Consider the following 15,504-nt stretch of genomic DNA (forward strand, 5'->3'; position numbering starts at 1 on the left):
GTAAGGGACGAGGGGGTCGCTTAAGGTACAGTTTATGTTCATGGCTGTTGCCCACCAGCGTTCCTAAATTAGCAAAACAACTCTTAAACTAATTGCATGGTTCTTCCCAGGAAGGAAGCTGGCTCCTGGCCTGTCTATCCTGCCTTTCCCTCTGTCCCCCACACATTTACTAGCAGAGTTTTGGATACAGTCTGCTTCTCCCCCTCTTCTCTATGTAATGTCACCGCTTTAGTCCCTCCTTTCTGTCCTGTGCGTGTTCTCGCTGGCCTTTTAGGGGTTACAAATGGCTTGTCCCGGGGTGCTGTGCTCGCTCAGCACCCAGCCTGGTGTGCAGCCTCTGCCCCCTCCCCTGTTATTTTTAGTGCAGGGAAGGCAGGTGAGAGGAGAGGGGCACAGGCAAGGGGAGAAGCGCTCCGGGAGGCCCCGACCTCGGGTTGGCAGCCCAGATCTGCAGCAGAGCTCCTGCGAGGCGGCCTTAACCCTTTGCTTCAGGGCTGGGGCTCCGCAGTCTGAGCAAGGAAACCTGAGCTGTACAGCACAAGGGCCCCAGCGAGGGGGAGGCCGGGGCATGCCCGGCTCTGCTGCGAGGCTGCAGCATGTGGCAGTGCAGGAAAAAAAAAAATGTGATTTTTTTTTTTTTTTTAAATACTGTGTGTGGCCATTTGCTGCTCAGTGTTGTGGGTGTGCTGGATGCTCAGGTCTCACCTCAGCGGGGCAGGCCTGCAGGGAGGATGCTGTTGTCGTGGTTGTTCTCTGTGAAAAGGGACCAGGGGAAGCGTGGGCTCTGTGGTCACGCTGGGATTGCGTTCGGCTGCCTGCGGGCGCTGCTGGGGGAGGTTGAGGAGCCTCAGGTCGGGCAGCGTGGCACATGGGTGGGCTGGGGGAGCCTGTCCCCTCTGCCAGGCACAGGCTGGGGACAGCTGTGTCGGGCTGGAGATGGTACCGCAGCAGCGAGGCTGGGCCACGAGTCCTGCCGGCATGCTGCTGGGAGCAGCGGGAAGTGCCAGGCAACCCCACGGTTTCTGGATCTGGGGGTGGCGGAGCAGAGAGGAAGAATTTCTCTGTTTCCATCTCAGCAGAGCTGTGAATTTCCCTCTATAAATAGTTGCTGTGGAGACTGTGGAGCCGCAGAGGGCTGACAGACCTGCTGCCAGGGAAGCTGGAGAGGCAGGGAGAAGCCAGCAGTAAAGTGAACCCACTGCAGCTGTCCTAGGTCTCCTGCTATCCTGAAGCCAAGGTTGTTCCCAGAAGCGGTGCTGTGATCCGATACCCTGCCCTGCTCCTCACCACGTCCATCCAGCGATGCAGAAGGCTTTGGTCTGCTCAAGGACACCCCTCCCGGGCAGCGCAGACTAAAAGGAGAGCAGGACCAGCTGGTATCTCACTTCGGGGTGCTCCAGAATGAGCCAGATGACAAACGGAGCGGCGTGCCCTGCCTGTGAGCTGCTGCACGGTAAGTCTGTGCAGGGTCCCTGGGGCTCAGAGCCCCACACGCCGATGGGGCTGCTTTTCCGCTGCGTGTTGCGACTTGCAGGGATGCTGCGCTCAGCAAGGGCTTGCCAGGGCTGTGTTTGTGCAGAAGAGGAAGGCGTGTATTGCTCTGGCGAGCTCTGCGACTCCTGAGGTCCAGGCATTATAAGGCACGACAGGGGGTGGGCAGCTCCTCACGCCGCTCCGTGCAGGTCGGGTGGGATTGTCTGGGCTGGAGGCGAAGCACCGCTCCCTGCCCGCGGCTCTCGCAGACCAGGCAGGATCAGCATGGTTTCGGGATGAAGTTCTCTGACCTGGTCCAGGCCTGCAGCAAGCCGGTAGGTTCTGCACAACTTGGCTTTGAATGACAAAAGCAAAACAACAGTTGTTTTAAATGTAAAGACGTCAAGTGATGAAGCACTTTAAAGCATTGATCGTCCTTTATCATGAAGCTTGGAAAAGTACGTTTTGCTCTCCTATGCCAAGTTGCATAGCAACACTCTTTGTCCTTTGCCACTGCATCCGTGTAACGAGGGTGGATGGAGGTAAAGTCTCGCACGCCTGAAGATGGACTTGGCTCGCCTCCGCAGCCAGAAGGACACCAGGGCCCGGCGAGCCTCTGATGTTACCGATATGCTCAGTCTGTGCACAAATAAGGAAAATTTTTATTTCACCTCTGTTTCATAGCTAAGACATTAGTAAGTATTTGCTGAAAAGAGCAGCCATACAGCCACGCAGCATCCTGGAGGTTTATGCCTAAAAGAGGCTGATTCTGAACAGGGTAAATGCCATGGTTAGAGGTGGACAAATAGGAGGAGGAGAAGGGATTTTGAGCTCCTTTCAAACTGCTGTACGGGCTTGGGTGAACGGAGCAATGCCAGCTCTGGCAGTTTGGGTCGTCCCTGACAGGACTGGAGCCTGGTCTGACCCTTAGAAATGCGCTGGGTGCCCGGAGGCAGGCTGCGTCTCTGGCTGCTCTGCTGGGAGAGGAGCATCAGCGTGCGAAAGGAAATTCAGTCTTTTGAGGAAGCCAGGCTCCTGTCTCAGCACCTGTCCCAGAAAAACTCCCCATCACAGCTCCCGCCGCCACTGACAGCCCACTAACGCTGTCTCTGAAAATCCTTCGGTGCAGACGAGTTCTTAGCTTTAGCGACCCCATTTGAAGGATTTAAAGATCAATATTTCTACCCGTGCTAATGGTCTACTAGGATTATCATCACCTGTCACGAGCTCTGGCAAAGCTTCGGCCGTACAGCAAGTGACATTTCCAAATTACGACAGGCTGGGTTGGAGTACCCCAGCTACGGCAGCTTGCTCTATATTTCCATTAGCAACACAGGCTCTGGGCTGCTATTTCAGGTGACCGGTGCTGAAGCCAATTCTACACCAGTGCTGTGGGGCGGGGGGACAGCAGTTGCATCAGTCCGTCTGCGCTGTCTCGGTGTTTGTACCTTGGGCTGTCATAGTAACAAACCCCAGGAACAGCCTCCCGCTCTGTCAGAGCCTCTTGCTAGGGCGTCGCAGGACGGTCAGCAATAAACCCGTGCTCCGGGGCTGGGCTGCGGACAGATGCGCAGCGCTGCAGCGTGTAGAACGCAGGTTCTGCTTCGCACCCAGCTGGAGCGTGAGGCTGCTCCTGCCAGCGAAAGCCCAGACGTGCCCCGTCCTCAGCCAGGACGGGGTGGGGAGCGGGCACGATCCCTGGCTGTGGCCACGGGAGGGGATCCCGCAGTCCCGGCTGAGCCCCTGAAAATCCACCCTGGGCACAGGGAAACCTGAGACTCCCACCTGGCCCTGGCCTGGCCGCACACCGCTGGGATCCCTGCCCAGCTCCAGCCTCCCAGCTTTCCTCTTCTGAGCTCTTAAAATAACCCCTGCCTCCGCCTGTAACAGCCTGGCTCCAGGGGCTGATGAAGCGGATGGGATGGAAAGGGGCGAGGGGACGGTGGGGGTGGAAGAGGGAATCCACACGCGCAGCCTGCCGCAGAGGTACAGCTGCCCTGCAGCTCTCCGGCTCTCTTTAAAGGAGTAACATGCTGAAGGGATCGCACTGCCCGTGCCCCAGGACCCGGTTCCCCGCTGCCTCCGTCCCCTCGTGCCAGGATCTGCTGCAACGCTGGGCCATGGAGGAGCAGGTGCAGGAGGAGGTGCCGGCAGCCCAGTGCACAGGTCAGTCCTCGGGTGCGCGGCTCCAGAGCTGAGATCGTGCCAGGCTCTTCCCAGGTCAGAGGTGGCCACCGGGACCTGTCCGGCCGTTCCTCTGGGAGGACAGCTGTCCTCAGCTGCTCTTTCAGTCCAAGAGCATTTAGAGATGTAACGTCTCTTGGCGATGGTCCCCGCAGGAGGCCACCACCCCGCACGGGAAGGAGAGGTGTTCAACACGCGATACCAGGCTCTGTGCAAGCTGGGCTGCGGCACCTTTGCCACCGTCTGGCTGTGCCAGGACATGAGGTGAGGGGCTGACCAGCTTTCGGGGGGGTGGGAAGGGGTGGCCGACCTCCTGGGCAGGACCTGCCCCTGTCACAGAAGCTGCAGAGCACAGTTGCCTGCCTGGGAGCACGTCGGCATCCCCCGAGCACCGGCTAAACCTGGTAGCGACACTGGTGAGGTGCAACAAGCAGAGCTGGTCCCTGGAAACCAAAGAACATAAATGAGGTGGGATCAGCTTTCGCTCTGCATTTGCTCTTCTCGTTTAGACCCTGCGTTATCCCTGCTCTGCCTTTTTCTCTCCAGTCCCTTGCTGGTCCCTGGGGCAGCCGTGCTGCCAGATGCCGGCAGCATGACCAGGAGGGATGCCCCTGAGCCTGGCGTGCAAGGCGGCTGGCAGGAGGGCAGCACCTCCCTGGGGAGCCCAGGGCTGGGTGGCTGGGAGAAGGGGAGGTGCTGCTGGTTAGGGCCACGCTGGCACACGTCGGCTGGCAGCTGCGATTTGTTTCCCAGGAGGAAGAAACACGTAGCTGTGAAGGTCCTGAAAAGCAGGGAGAGCTTTGCTGAGGCTGCCCAGGATGAGGTCGCTCTCCTCCGCTGTGTATGTATATTCTGAAGTTCAGGTCTGCGTATCGGCCTCATCATCCCTTCTCCCTCCAGGTCTCAGGCTGAGGGGCTAGGTGGGGAACAGGAAAAAACCCCAAAAGTTAGGTAATTCATGGAAATCGCCTTGGCTCGGTGCTGGCCTCTGAGACGGGCACCTTGTCCTTTCTCCTGTCATACTGGGCCATGGTAGCCGTGTCCCACTTGCCCTGTCAGCCCATTTCTTTCAGCTGAGACTGAAATCCAGGAAATAGGAGGAACCTGCAGAAAGAGAAGGTGGATAACCAACAGAAAAAAAGTGGCAATGTTGTTCTTAAGCAGGAGATGGGAGTGTTTCCACTGTATTTGTGTCATTCCCAGCTCAGAGGGCATTGCTCTATCACAACACTGACACTGAAGTGAAAGGAAATATCTGGGGGGGGGGGGAAGCAGGATGTAGCAAAAATATAATAAATCTCTGAAGTCAGAAAGCTTCCTCCTGCCTTTGCTAATGGACGTGGTAATTAGGTGCCTGTATCTGGGTCTCAGCTAGTTGCCTTTGAAGATGCCTTGACCTGCTAGCTCTAGAAAGCTCGTGGTTACAATTCTTCAGCTTAGTTACATCAGCTTTAGATGAGTAAAAGCCATTATATTTTGCATCTCAAATTGCTCTGAGGCCTTTTGCCAACAGGTTTGAGAGGTTTAGTTCACACCTGTAACTCTGCAGACCCTGTCCCCAGGGACATGAGCCAGGCGCAGTGATGCAAGAGGATGTACCAAGTGGCACTCGTTTAATGTCATCAGAGGGCTGCTTTTCTGCGCCTCAGCACAATCCTGCATATAGACCGAGCCTTACCCTTGATTTATTACTGATTTTCTCTGAAAGACACGCCTTCTGTTCAGCAGAACGCAGCTGGTTCCCAGGGCTGTTCCCACCGGCGCAGCGAGGTCGGTGCCTGCAGAGCTGCCAGGAGAGGGATCTGCTCTCCCGTGCTTCCACGGCTGCTCACCTCTGCCGTGCCAGCACAAACCTCCCAGCACCTGTGCAGGTGGATCTGGCAGCTCCACAACGTGCCAGACCAAAATCCTGATAGTTATGGCCATTAAGAGAGAAAAAAAAAAAAAAAAAAAGTAGGAATTGTTGTACCAGGATCAGCGCTCCATCAGAGCAAACTCCCGACACACCTTGCCACACGGGTGTGCAGTGCTGGTGCAAGAGTGGGGGTACCGTAGCACCCGTGCTTGGGCACACATGGGTTCACCCAACCCAGCACCCCGGGCCAGCAGCAGATATCCAGAGGGGTGCAAGGACAAGCTAAGCACAAGGTGCTGCTCTCCTGGCCTACAGCAGGTTCCAGCTGGAGATCTCTTAGGGCTAAGGGTGATGTCAGTAATTCTCGGTAGATTTACCTTCAAGAGACCTGCCCTGCTTTCCCGTGAGCCCACGTGGGCTTCAGCACCCGCAGCCCCCTGTGACAAGAACTGCCACCAACTACCCACCTGCTGTGTGAAGAACCATCTCCTCTGGTTTTGAACCTCCCAAGGGCTAGGTTTGATGCCCCCTGGTTCTTGCACGAAAGATCGGTGTTCACACCCTCTGTCACCACTCCGTATCTTACAGATCTCTGCAGTACTTGCCCATAGCCAACCCTTTTTCAGCCCAAAGAGACCTACTTCACAGGGCTCCTCCAGACATGGAAGCTGCTCTCTACCCCAGTAGGACAGGTAGTCTTCCAGTGGCCGAGGACAACCACGAGGTCTCTGCCTCTCTGCAACCCCTTGTGAGAAATTGCTGAAGGGAAGGTGTGGGTTTTAAAAGGCGATGTCCCAGCCTGCTGCTCTCAGCCGGGGAGGGACAGGGCCATCCCCGCTCTGAGGACAAGGAGCAGAGGCTGCAGGAGGGCAAAGGAAACAGCCAGCCATTGCTTCTGGGAGCAGGGAGCTGTGGTCTTGGGGGAATCCCCTTTCAGCACAAGCAGGACAACTTTCTGGGGTAGAATGGCAGTGGGAAGTGTGCTAGACACTATTAGCAGGATTGGTTTGAGTTATTTGGATGCTGGGAGGGTGATGGTCCCACCTGGTGAAGAGCTAGACAACATACAGAAACTCATTCCTTGGTAACAGACTCAGCTTGTGTGTTTGGAGCCTGGTTTTCCTGATGCACTTTTCATGGTATTTGTCATGAAGTGCCAACTCCTGAAAGGGAAAGTCTGTCTGAGCGGGATAAAACAGGCACAAAATGTCCTTGTGCATATATATGTCTCTAACTGTGGCTTTCTTGGAATCTCCCCCTCAGGTGAGCAGTATGAAGAAGAAGGACCAGGCAGGAGAAAACATCGTCTGTTTGTTAGACGACTTCAGAATGATCGGAGAGAACGGCTTCCATATCCTTCTGGTAGAGTGCTGCAGCTCTGGGTCAGCAAAGCGCAGGCTTGCCCCGGAGAGTCACAGGATGGTGTAAAACCCAGCACTGTGCTCCCATGAGCAGGAAGAGCAGAGCAGTAGCTGGACCGGGGCACGTGGAGGTGGCTGGAGGGGAGAGGTTGGGTAATGAGATATTTGGCTGCTCTGGTGAAGGGCAAAAAGGCTGGTGGTAGCATCTTCTCTCTGTCAGAGGATCCCTGACTCTTTCCCACATGTGTGCTTGGTGTTTGAGGCGCTGGGTCCTTCCCTGCGATGTCTGATGGGTAACTACGCAGCCCAGGGACTGCCTCTGCCATTTGTGAAAAAGTCTTTACAGCAGGTGAGAACTTAGCTGGAACTGGGTGAGGGCACCAAGGGACTGTTGGCTGGGGAACGTGCCGTAGTCTTCATCCTCTGCCGTGAACTCCTGTGTGATTGCATCTGCAAGGAAAGGGACAACACAGAGTGCCCAAGGCACTTTTTTTTAAGGAAAACAGTAACTATTTATTTCGGGTGTAAGGAGAGAAAACGCTAAATAAAAAGCTGAGCGGGAAGTCTTCACGTTCCCATGGATACAGGGGCACGGTGCGGTACTGCCCGAGCCTGCAGCCTCACTGGGTTTGGGAAGGAGTCAGGACCAGACCCGCACTGGGGATTCGGGGCTGGCACGTGTGTTCCCACCTCAGGGATCACTGAATTCTCCAGCAGTTCTGGAGAATTGTGGCTGTTCTCAGCCAACACTTCCTTCATCCCCTGTAAGGATGTGGTGATCAAACAGAGAGTGAAAACTGGGTTTCTTATGCGTTGGCTGGGAATAGCTAAGGAATGAGAAACCTAAGTGAGGCCTCAGAACAGTTAAAATGACATTTTGCCTCTTGTGCTGAGATTTATCAGAAGTCTGCACGCTTGCCAAGATGAAGATTTGCTACCCTGTGCCCTTCTAGGGACACTGAGAAAGAAAACCGCTTCCTCCTTCATCCTGTTTTCTGGAACAGTCTCTTCTTCCTCTAAAGCAGCTCCACTAACACCTGAATAAGTTACACAAAAGCGCAGAGGCATTAATATCTGTGCCCCGTTTCACACCGAAGTGTTTTGTTTGATCCATCCCCTTATCTGCTTTAATTGTAAAATCTCAGAATCTTTCTTCCCCTTGAGATCAGCACCGGGGCAGTATTTACTTCTGATTCATTCCAGTTTAGCTATTTAAATCTTTCCCCGTGTTTCACAGTTACCATTTAAGGTTGGTATTTCCCTGGGGCTGATGTTCATCCCAGAATAGAATTTGATAATACAGAGAATACTTGCCAGCCCTTTGTGACTGACCAGAGTGTTTAAAAAAAAATAAATATAAATCTCCCAGCAGCATTTTTGCTGTTATAGATTTCTGATAGCGACTGTTTCTCTCTGGTAGTTGTTTCTCTCCCCTGTGACAGGCCACTCTCCCTGCTCCATCTCAAGCTGTTCTTTCCCTACATGGCTCTCCTGCCTACTCTTAAGGCCTCTCTACACGTACTCGCTCATCGCCTGTCCCTCCTCCTCTCCGGGTTATGCTGCACCTCCTCATCTTTCCTTGTCAGACGGGATGCCCTCCTCCCGTGCCATGTCACACTATAACCGGCTCCCAACTTCCATCTGAATGATAATCAGCAGGAAGGCACGGTGGTCCGAGGATATAACAGCCACACGAACAGGAGTGGGTTTTGGGGAGAAAGTTCAGCTTTGCAATCACAATGCCTCCTCGTAGCCCCGTCCTCTTTCTGTCTCTCTGGGCTTGCTCATCCATGCTGATATCTGTGTATTTTCAGGCAGCCTTCCCCTGTGTGTCACCCCCACCTCCCCCAGACAGCCCCTTCCCGCTGGGCGCCCCAGACCCCCTCTCGCTCTGCGTGCCGGACACGTGGGGCTCCAGCACCCGCTCCTGTGATGAAACCCCTTGTGCCTGCTCCCACGGGGCCACCCCAGCCAAAGTCATCAGCGTAGAGCAGGGGACTCGTCATACAGAAACAATTTTTTGCAGATAGTCACCATCACTGCCCCCTTTCTTCAACACCAGAACGTCCGCAACTTGCAATACCCGCTGTGTCTGGCTGCTCCGACAGCCGCCGGGGCAGGGGGTGAGGTGGGGACCCTCGCGGTGCTGACGTGACTTGCTGCCCGCTCGCCCAGGTGCTGGCAGGGCTGCACTTCCTGCACAAGAGCTGCCGCATCATCCACGCAGACATCAAACCGGAGAACGTCTTGCTGTACGGACGCGCCAAAAGCCTCCAAAGGCTTCTGCCCGATACACTCGACTACGGCCAGAGAACAGATTTGAGGCTAAAGGGACCAGGTGAGCACTCCAGTCTCTTTTGTTGGGTTTTTTAACAAGAAAAGGGACTTACGTGTTTATTGCCAGGAGGGAAACAGTGAGGTAGCAGATACAGATAACTTAGGAGTAAGTTCACATCTCCTGTGACGGCCAGTACAAAACAGTACAGCCAGCTCACGCTGCTGAGAGGCCTCTCCCAGCTCTGCTTAGCACAAACATCAGGCTGAGCGGCTACAGGCTACCCAAGGCTCCTACAGAAACGTGGTCTGGCAGGTAGGTTGGTGTGGAGGACAACTACAGATCACGGGCATCTGTTAACAGCCCCACCACGACCTCGGAGCTCGTTCTCAGGGCTTTAGGTACAGGGTAGTTCCCTTGTGTAAACTGCTGAAAGGTTTACATACAAAATGGTTTGATCAAAAAGCGGTACGACACTTCTGCCCTTTATTTCCCGTGTTTCTGAGGCTTGTGGGAGACTTGTATGTACTGCTAATCTTCAAGGCCTTTTGAGACATAATTTATTTGCAGAGAACGGTGTGAATATCAAATAAGATGTAGGGCTGGAGAGTTTCTCGAGAGATCAGCTCGTCTCCCAGCAATGAGACCCTTTGTATTTTCCTCGCATGATGTTCTCCCGTGAGCACTTCTCCCATGACGGTGCTGTTTTGTCTCTCAAACTCCAGGGCAATCAGGGAATGCTAAATTAGTGACTGAGTCTTGCTTGGAGCAGAAAGGCACAATACAGGCATACACTGACAGCTCACTGTAAAGCAGTAAACCAAAAATTACCCTTTTTCAGGGACATATGAAAACGTAACCTTTATGGTGCTTGCCAAGCAGGCTGTGTCTAAGGTCCGTGACAGCCAGGACTGCTGAAGGCTACAGAGGCATGATGGATGTTTTGTGTCTGACCAGCGCTTTCCTCTGAGCCCACAGTAACCTCGGAGCAGGACAGGAGCATGTGGTCACACCACTCCACTCCAAGCTACTGTCCTCCTGAACATCCTCTTAGGTTTTGACTGGACACCAGCTCCTCATTTTTGTTTCCTCAAAAGACAGAGTTGGTGATAAAAAGTGTTTTAGGACCTCTTAGGTTGAAAATGTTTAAAGGCAGGCATACGTCCCTCTCCCGTGGTAAGGGATGCATACCTGTTGGTTTGGAAAGACCTGATTTCCCTCTGTCCTCTCCCTCCAGGAGGTGATCCTGGCAATCGATTGGAAGAATCTGATTTAATGAGCATAGAAGTGAAAATTGCAGATCTGGGCAGCGCGTGCTGGACAGTGAGTCTGCTCTGAGTCTCAGTCCCGTGACGATGCGGGATGCTGTGTGCTTCTATCCCACCCTGCGTGTCTGACTTTTTACAGCTGAACACTTATTTCAGCGTGCTGAAGAGGTGCCGATTTTGGGGGGGGAGGTGTTATATTCAGCGCTCCCCGCTCAGAGCTGGGCACTCCTGGAGACACACTCAACTTTGGAGGTTTCTTCAGCTTGCAGTTAGTTCCTACAATTAGAAATTCAAAACCATGTTCAGTGTGAAATGTTGGGAGATAAATTCACACTGGTGCTGGTGGGGCTGAGAATGTGTCTGCCCTGGGCAGAGTTTCATATGGGTATTCAGTTCTGCCCCACAGTGTCCTCCTCGCTCTGCAGGAAGCTTGTGACCGCAAGCGCTTACAGGCACTAACCAGTTTGTTTCTGTTTCAGTACAAGCCTTTTTCCAAGGAGATACAGACCCAGCCGTACCGTGCTCTGGAAGTGCTGCTTGGATTGGACTACGGCACTCCTGCGGATATCTGGAGCACAGGCTGCCTGGTAGGACGGGGGACACCGCCGTGACACCCACAGGCCAGGGCAGCGTGTCCTCGGCACCCGCTGCACGGGGAGCCAGGCTTCCCTGCTGAGGAGGAGAAAGGGCTGTCTGCACACACTCGCTTTTGCTCCTGATAAAATTCACTTTGTTAGTTTACACTATAAGGCAATTCATACTCCGTGTATGTTAATGCACAGATTTGATTGAATCAGGCACATACGGGGTTTCAAAGGTGCTGTTTCAGCATGCTATGGATTTAAGCAGTGTGAGTATTTCCATGGTTTAGGATCAGTTTTCTGTGATAGCAAGGGAAATTGGTACTATCAGTTACTGGGGAAAAAAAACCTCTGGGTCAGTCAATGAATTAACAACACTACTCCATTTCTAGGCATTTGAAATGGCAACTGGGGAGTGTCTATTTGATCCTCAACCTGGGAAATATTTCTCCAGAGATGATGGTAGGAGTCCATCAGTTTTACTCATTTCACTGACAGAAGTCTCACAATCTTTGTATCTAGATGTGTTTTCTCTCCCTCATGTCTAGATCACGTTGCTCGTATTATTGAACTTTTGGGAAGAATTCCTCCCCACATTGCTTTCTCCTGGAACAAGTCAACAAATTTTTTCAGCAGGCCAGGTAAGAACTGGAGTAAGGAAGTTTACTCTAAAAATCACTGTGGATCCCTGACACACTCCTACTAAGCTCACACAGTTTTCACCCCAAAAGTTGTTGCACAACACAGGCTACAAGCAGGGACAGAAGGCAAGTAGAGATTTGTGACACTTCCTGCCCTGCCTTACGTTTGCAATCCAGGAGCATTCCAGGGATGAATGCAAAAAACCCGATCATAGCAAACATCCAACAGGGAAAAAAATTCCATTCTTTCTCCTTTGGATTTGGAGAGGATGGAAATAGGGACAGGAAATGGCTACACATCAGGAAAGGCTGAAGAGAGCACGTAATCGGCTGGATTTTACCCAATCACTGCCAGAGAACAATGATCAGGAATGGGACACTCATATCCCTCCATCCTTCCAAGGCAGCTGCTATATTTAGTCTTCTGACCCAACTGTAACATCTCTTCTGTTTTATTCTCCCCAATTCATTTCCCTTTGACTCATTAGGCTTGAAATCCTTGTCTCTGACTTCAAGGCATCACGACGCCATGCTTGCAGAATTTAGTCCATCACCCTCGCTCTCTGCTTTCACGCTCACCGGCCGCCGGGCCTCAGCCACCCCACAGTCGCTCGCTGTTGAGTGCTAGTCCCAGGCCATAGTTCAACAAGCACCTCCCTGCACATTCACACCCTTGGCTCACACTTATTCCTTCTACGGTGCTCATGAGTCAAAACTAGTTCTTGTTCTACATTCATTCTCCGTGTGAACCAAACTGGCCTGACCTGAATCACTACACTTACGCTATGTGCTCCTGGGAACAAGGATAGCTTCTCAGGCAGTAGTGGCACTCTCCTGGGCCAAAAATAAATTAAATGTGTCTTGTGAGCTCTGGCACTGAAACGGGCCGATGCGTTCAGGGTTGGATGTGGACAGGCCCGGGGCACAAGCAGCAACTGCTTCGGCAGGGTGATTCTGTGAACGCTTCTGTTCGCTCTTGGCACGTTCTCATCTAAGCAGTGCTTGGAACAAGGAGACTCCAAACGCTAGCTTGGAGAGATGATTTCTGAGAAACACCCAAGAGCCAAACTGGGAGGGGCAGTGCAGGTGAAGCTTACAGAGGGGAAGCTTCGAAGGGGAAGGAAGGGATCCTTCAGGCTGCTTTGGATGAGCCGCATGTGAGGAGCGTAATGACGGCAGTGTGCTTGCACTCTCTCTGCCAGGCGCTCTCCTGCGGATCTCCAGGCTTTCCCCCCGCAGCCTCCACAGCATCCTGGCGGACAGACACAACTGGACAAAACAGGAGGTCACCCCCTTCACCAGCTTCCTGCTCCCCGCGCTGCAGTACGCACCCGAGCGCCGCGCCACAGCCGCCCAGTGCCTGCACCACGCGTGGCTCAGCGCTCCGTGACCGGCACCTGCGCTGGAACCGCCTCTTCCCCCCGCCGCCCCGGAGCTCTGCGGGCCCCACGAACGCTTTCCAGCCCCGCCGCAGCGGCCGCGCCCGCCCTCCCGCGGGGGCGGCGGTGGCGGGGCGGGCCCGGGGCGGGCTGGCTGACTGCCACGGCGGGGGGGGGGGGGGGGGCGGGGGGGGGGCGGCGGGCGCTGCGCACAAGATGGCGGCAGGAGCGGGCCGCCCCTCAGGCGTTGGCGGCTCCTCAGCCCCCAGCGGCGCGACTCGGCCGCCACCCCCCGTCCGCGGCACGGCCCTTCCCAGCGACCCCGAGAGCGGGGCGGTGGCCGCCCCCTGCGCGCAGCCTCCAGCCTTGTCCCGGTACTCGTCCCGCACTCGGGCTCCATCCGCCTTCCTTAAAGGGCCCTTTAGTTCGGGTAGTCCGCGCGCAGCGTTAATTGGAAGCAGTAATTAGCGTCCTGTGCTCCCTAAGCCGGTAAGGCTGTTTAAGGGGGGGGGGGGGGGCAAGGGCAGAAAGGGCCCTTCCGTGCCCGCCTGCGCCTAGCCTTCCTCGCGGGGCGCCCGTTCCCCGGCAGCGGGAGCGACCGCCGGCCTGCCGCGCAGCCTTCCCCCACCGCCCCAGCCAGGAGGAGGCCGGTAGTTCCGCAGACTGGTCCTGGGTGCGCTCCGCACCCTCCCAAGGCAGAGGCGGTACGTGGCCAGCGAACACCAGCGCGGCGAGAGCCCCTCGGCTGGGCGCAGGCACCGACCCAATGCCGCAGGCCGCCTCCCGCCCCCTCCTTCCCGCCGCACGCAGCCGTCCCTCGGTCAGCGCCGACGCCCTTTGTCTGGGGCTCCGGGGACGGAGGGCCAGGCAGCTCTGGGCTCCAGCGGTGTGCTGGCACCTCTCCGCGCCAACCCCGGCCTGTGAGGGGGCGCAGAAGACGGCAGTCCCGACGTGTCCTGCACTCCCCCCCCCCCCCCCAGCCTCAGGAGAGCCCGCCGGGCCGGGGGCGAGGGGGGGCAGTGCAGCCGCCGGAGCAGAGCAGCTCCGTGGCGCGGCACCTCGGAGAGGCAGCGGTGGCAGCAGCCGATGGAGCGGGGCCGGGGGCCGGGCTGCCTTCTCGGGCCCCCCTGACACGACCCTGGCCCCGCAGCCGCCCCCTCCCCCCGCGGCGCGGACGTGCCGAGCGGCAGGCCCCGCGCCCGTGCCGTAGCGCATGCGTCCTGCGCCCCCTTCCCTCCCCCCCCCCCCCGCTAGCGCGTGCGCGGCGCAGCGGTGGCTGCCGCCCAGGAATCCCGGCCGCCCGCGCCGCCCCTTCTTTTTGCCACGTGTCCCGACGCGGGAGTTACCCCGCGGCGAGCGGCGCCTCGGCGGGGGCGGTGACGGGCTCCGCCCCTCGGCACGTAGCGCGGCTCAGCCGGCAGGCACTGTCGCAGCACGCCCGGCTGCACCGCGTCGACGCGGACGGCCGCCTCTTTCTTCCCCCACCCCACCCCCCCCCCGACTGGCAGCTCCACCTGCCAATGGGACGCTACGACCGTGGGGCGAGCGGCGGGGCGAGCGCGCGGTTCCCAATGAGACGGGGGCGTGGGCGGGGCCGGGCGGCAAGGCCACCAATGGCAAGCGTGGATGGGCGCGGCGTTGGCGGCGGCGGGCGTCCCGGCGGGGCGGGGTGTAGCTCCGCGGCAGCCAACGGGGAGCGGGAGTGGGCGTGTTCGGGGCGCCCCTGGCGCCGGCGCCGGGGATCCCCGTGCGCCCAGTGCCGTTTCCGCCCGGCCTGGGGAGAAGCCGCCGCTACTGCTGCCAGGGGGAGGGGCTGGCGCCGCAGCCGCCGCCGAGGGCTTGCTCCCGCCGGCTGCCCAGGAGACGCCGTGGCGCTGAGCCGGGCCTAGTGCCGCGCGGGGGCCCGGGGAACGGGCCGGCCAGGTAGGCGCGGGCGGGCGGGCGGGCGCGGACCGGCCGTGTCTGGTGGCGGGGCGGGCGGGCGGGCGGGAGAGAGAGAATGCCGGGGCGGGCGGGCGGGCACGGGGGGCTCCCGGCGCGGGCCGCGGCCCGGCGCTCCGCCCTGCCCTGCCTCGGGGGCCCGGGCGTTAGGGCCCCGCCGCGGCGGTGGGGCAGCGGCCCGGGAGGCCCGGCCGGGCGGCGCGGGCCATCATGGCGGTCCCGGTGGTGCGCGCTGCCCGCGGTGGCCGGGCTCGAGCCGGTGGTGGCAGGCCGGTGCGGGGCCGGGGCCGGGCCTGGCCGCGGGGCTTTGTCGGTGGAGGCGAGCGCCGGGGAAGCTCCGCTGTATGCTGGCCTCCTCTGCTCCCCATTTTTCCCCTTATTGTCCCGGGGCGCCTCGGGGGTCGTTGTCCGTCTCGGGGCAGCCTCCTCCGGGCCACCGCTGCAAGCCCCCGCCGCCCGCCCCGAGCTGCCGGCCCCTCCGGGCCTTAGGGGAGGCGGTGTTTGACCTGCATTTTCTGCTTTCTCATGGGGCCCGTGCGGCGTCTT

The 15,504-nt window shown here is 57.4% G+C and overlaps 2 protein-coding genes and 1 long non-coding RNA gene across 10 annotated transcripts in view; 2 read left to right on the forward strand and 1 right to left on the reverse strand.

The window, feature by feature from the left end:
• Positions 1-1,140: 1,140 nt before the first annotated feature.
• On the forward strand, positions 1,141-13,168 carry LOC104634314 (SRSF protein kinase 3). The gene is made up of 12 exons (XM_075762175.1): positions 1,141-1,453; positions 3,497-3,639; positions 3,813-3,921; positions 4,411-4,498; positions 6,776-6,863; positions 7,116-7,222; positions 9,049-9,211; positions 10,386-10,471; positions 10,896-11,003; positions 11,390-11,459; positions 11,546-11,638; positions 12,841-13,168. Exons 2-12 carry the CDS (start codon positions 3,504-3,506, stop codon positions 13,026-13,028), a joined length of 1,236 nt encoding a protein of 411 aa, XP_075618290.1. The 5' UTR covers positions 1,141-1,453; positions 3,497-3,503; the 3' UTR covers positions 13,029-13,168.
• On the reverse strand, positions 9,239-12,799 carry LOC142603156 (uncharacterized). Its single transcript, XR_012837034.1, has 2 exons — positions 10,935-12,799; positions 9,239-10,692 (listed from the first exon to the last, which is right to left on the reverse strand). It is a non-coding gene; the product is annotated as an uncharacterized LOC142603156 (long non-coding RNA).
• Positions 13,169-14,759: 1,591 nt separating the features above from the next.
• Positions 14,760-15,504, forward strand: part of SETD5 (SET domain containing 5) — a 66,121-nt gene continuing 65,376 nt past the window's right edge. For 3 of the 8 annotated variants that reach the window (XR_012837036.1, XR_012837035.1, XM_075762180.1), the window contains exon 1: positions 14,771-14,940. The gene's annotated coding sequence lies outside the window, so the exon portion shown is untranslated. Of the gene's footprint in view, positions 14,941-15,504 lie in introns of all 8 variants that reach the window. The other 5 variants (XM_075762184.1, XM_075762185.1, XM_075762178.1 and 2 more) reach the window with 4 other exon arrangements.

Source organism: Balearica regulorum, chromosome 10 (genome assembly GCF_011004875.1).
Source record: "Balearica regulorum gibbericeps isolate bBalReg1 chromosome 10, bBalReg1.pri, whole genome shotgun sequence".
Lineage (NCBI taxonomy): Eukaryota > Metazoa > Chordata > Aves > Gruiformes > Gruidae > Balearica > Balearica regulorum.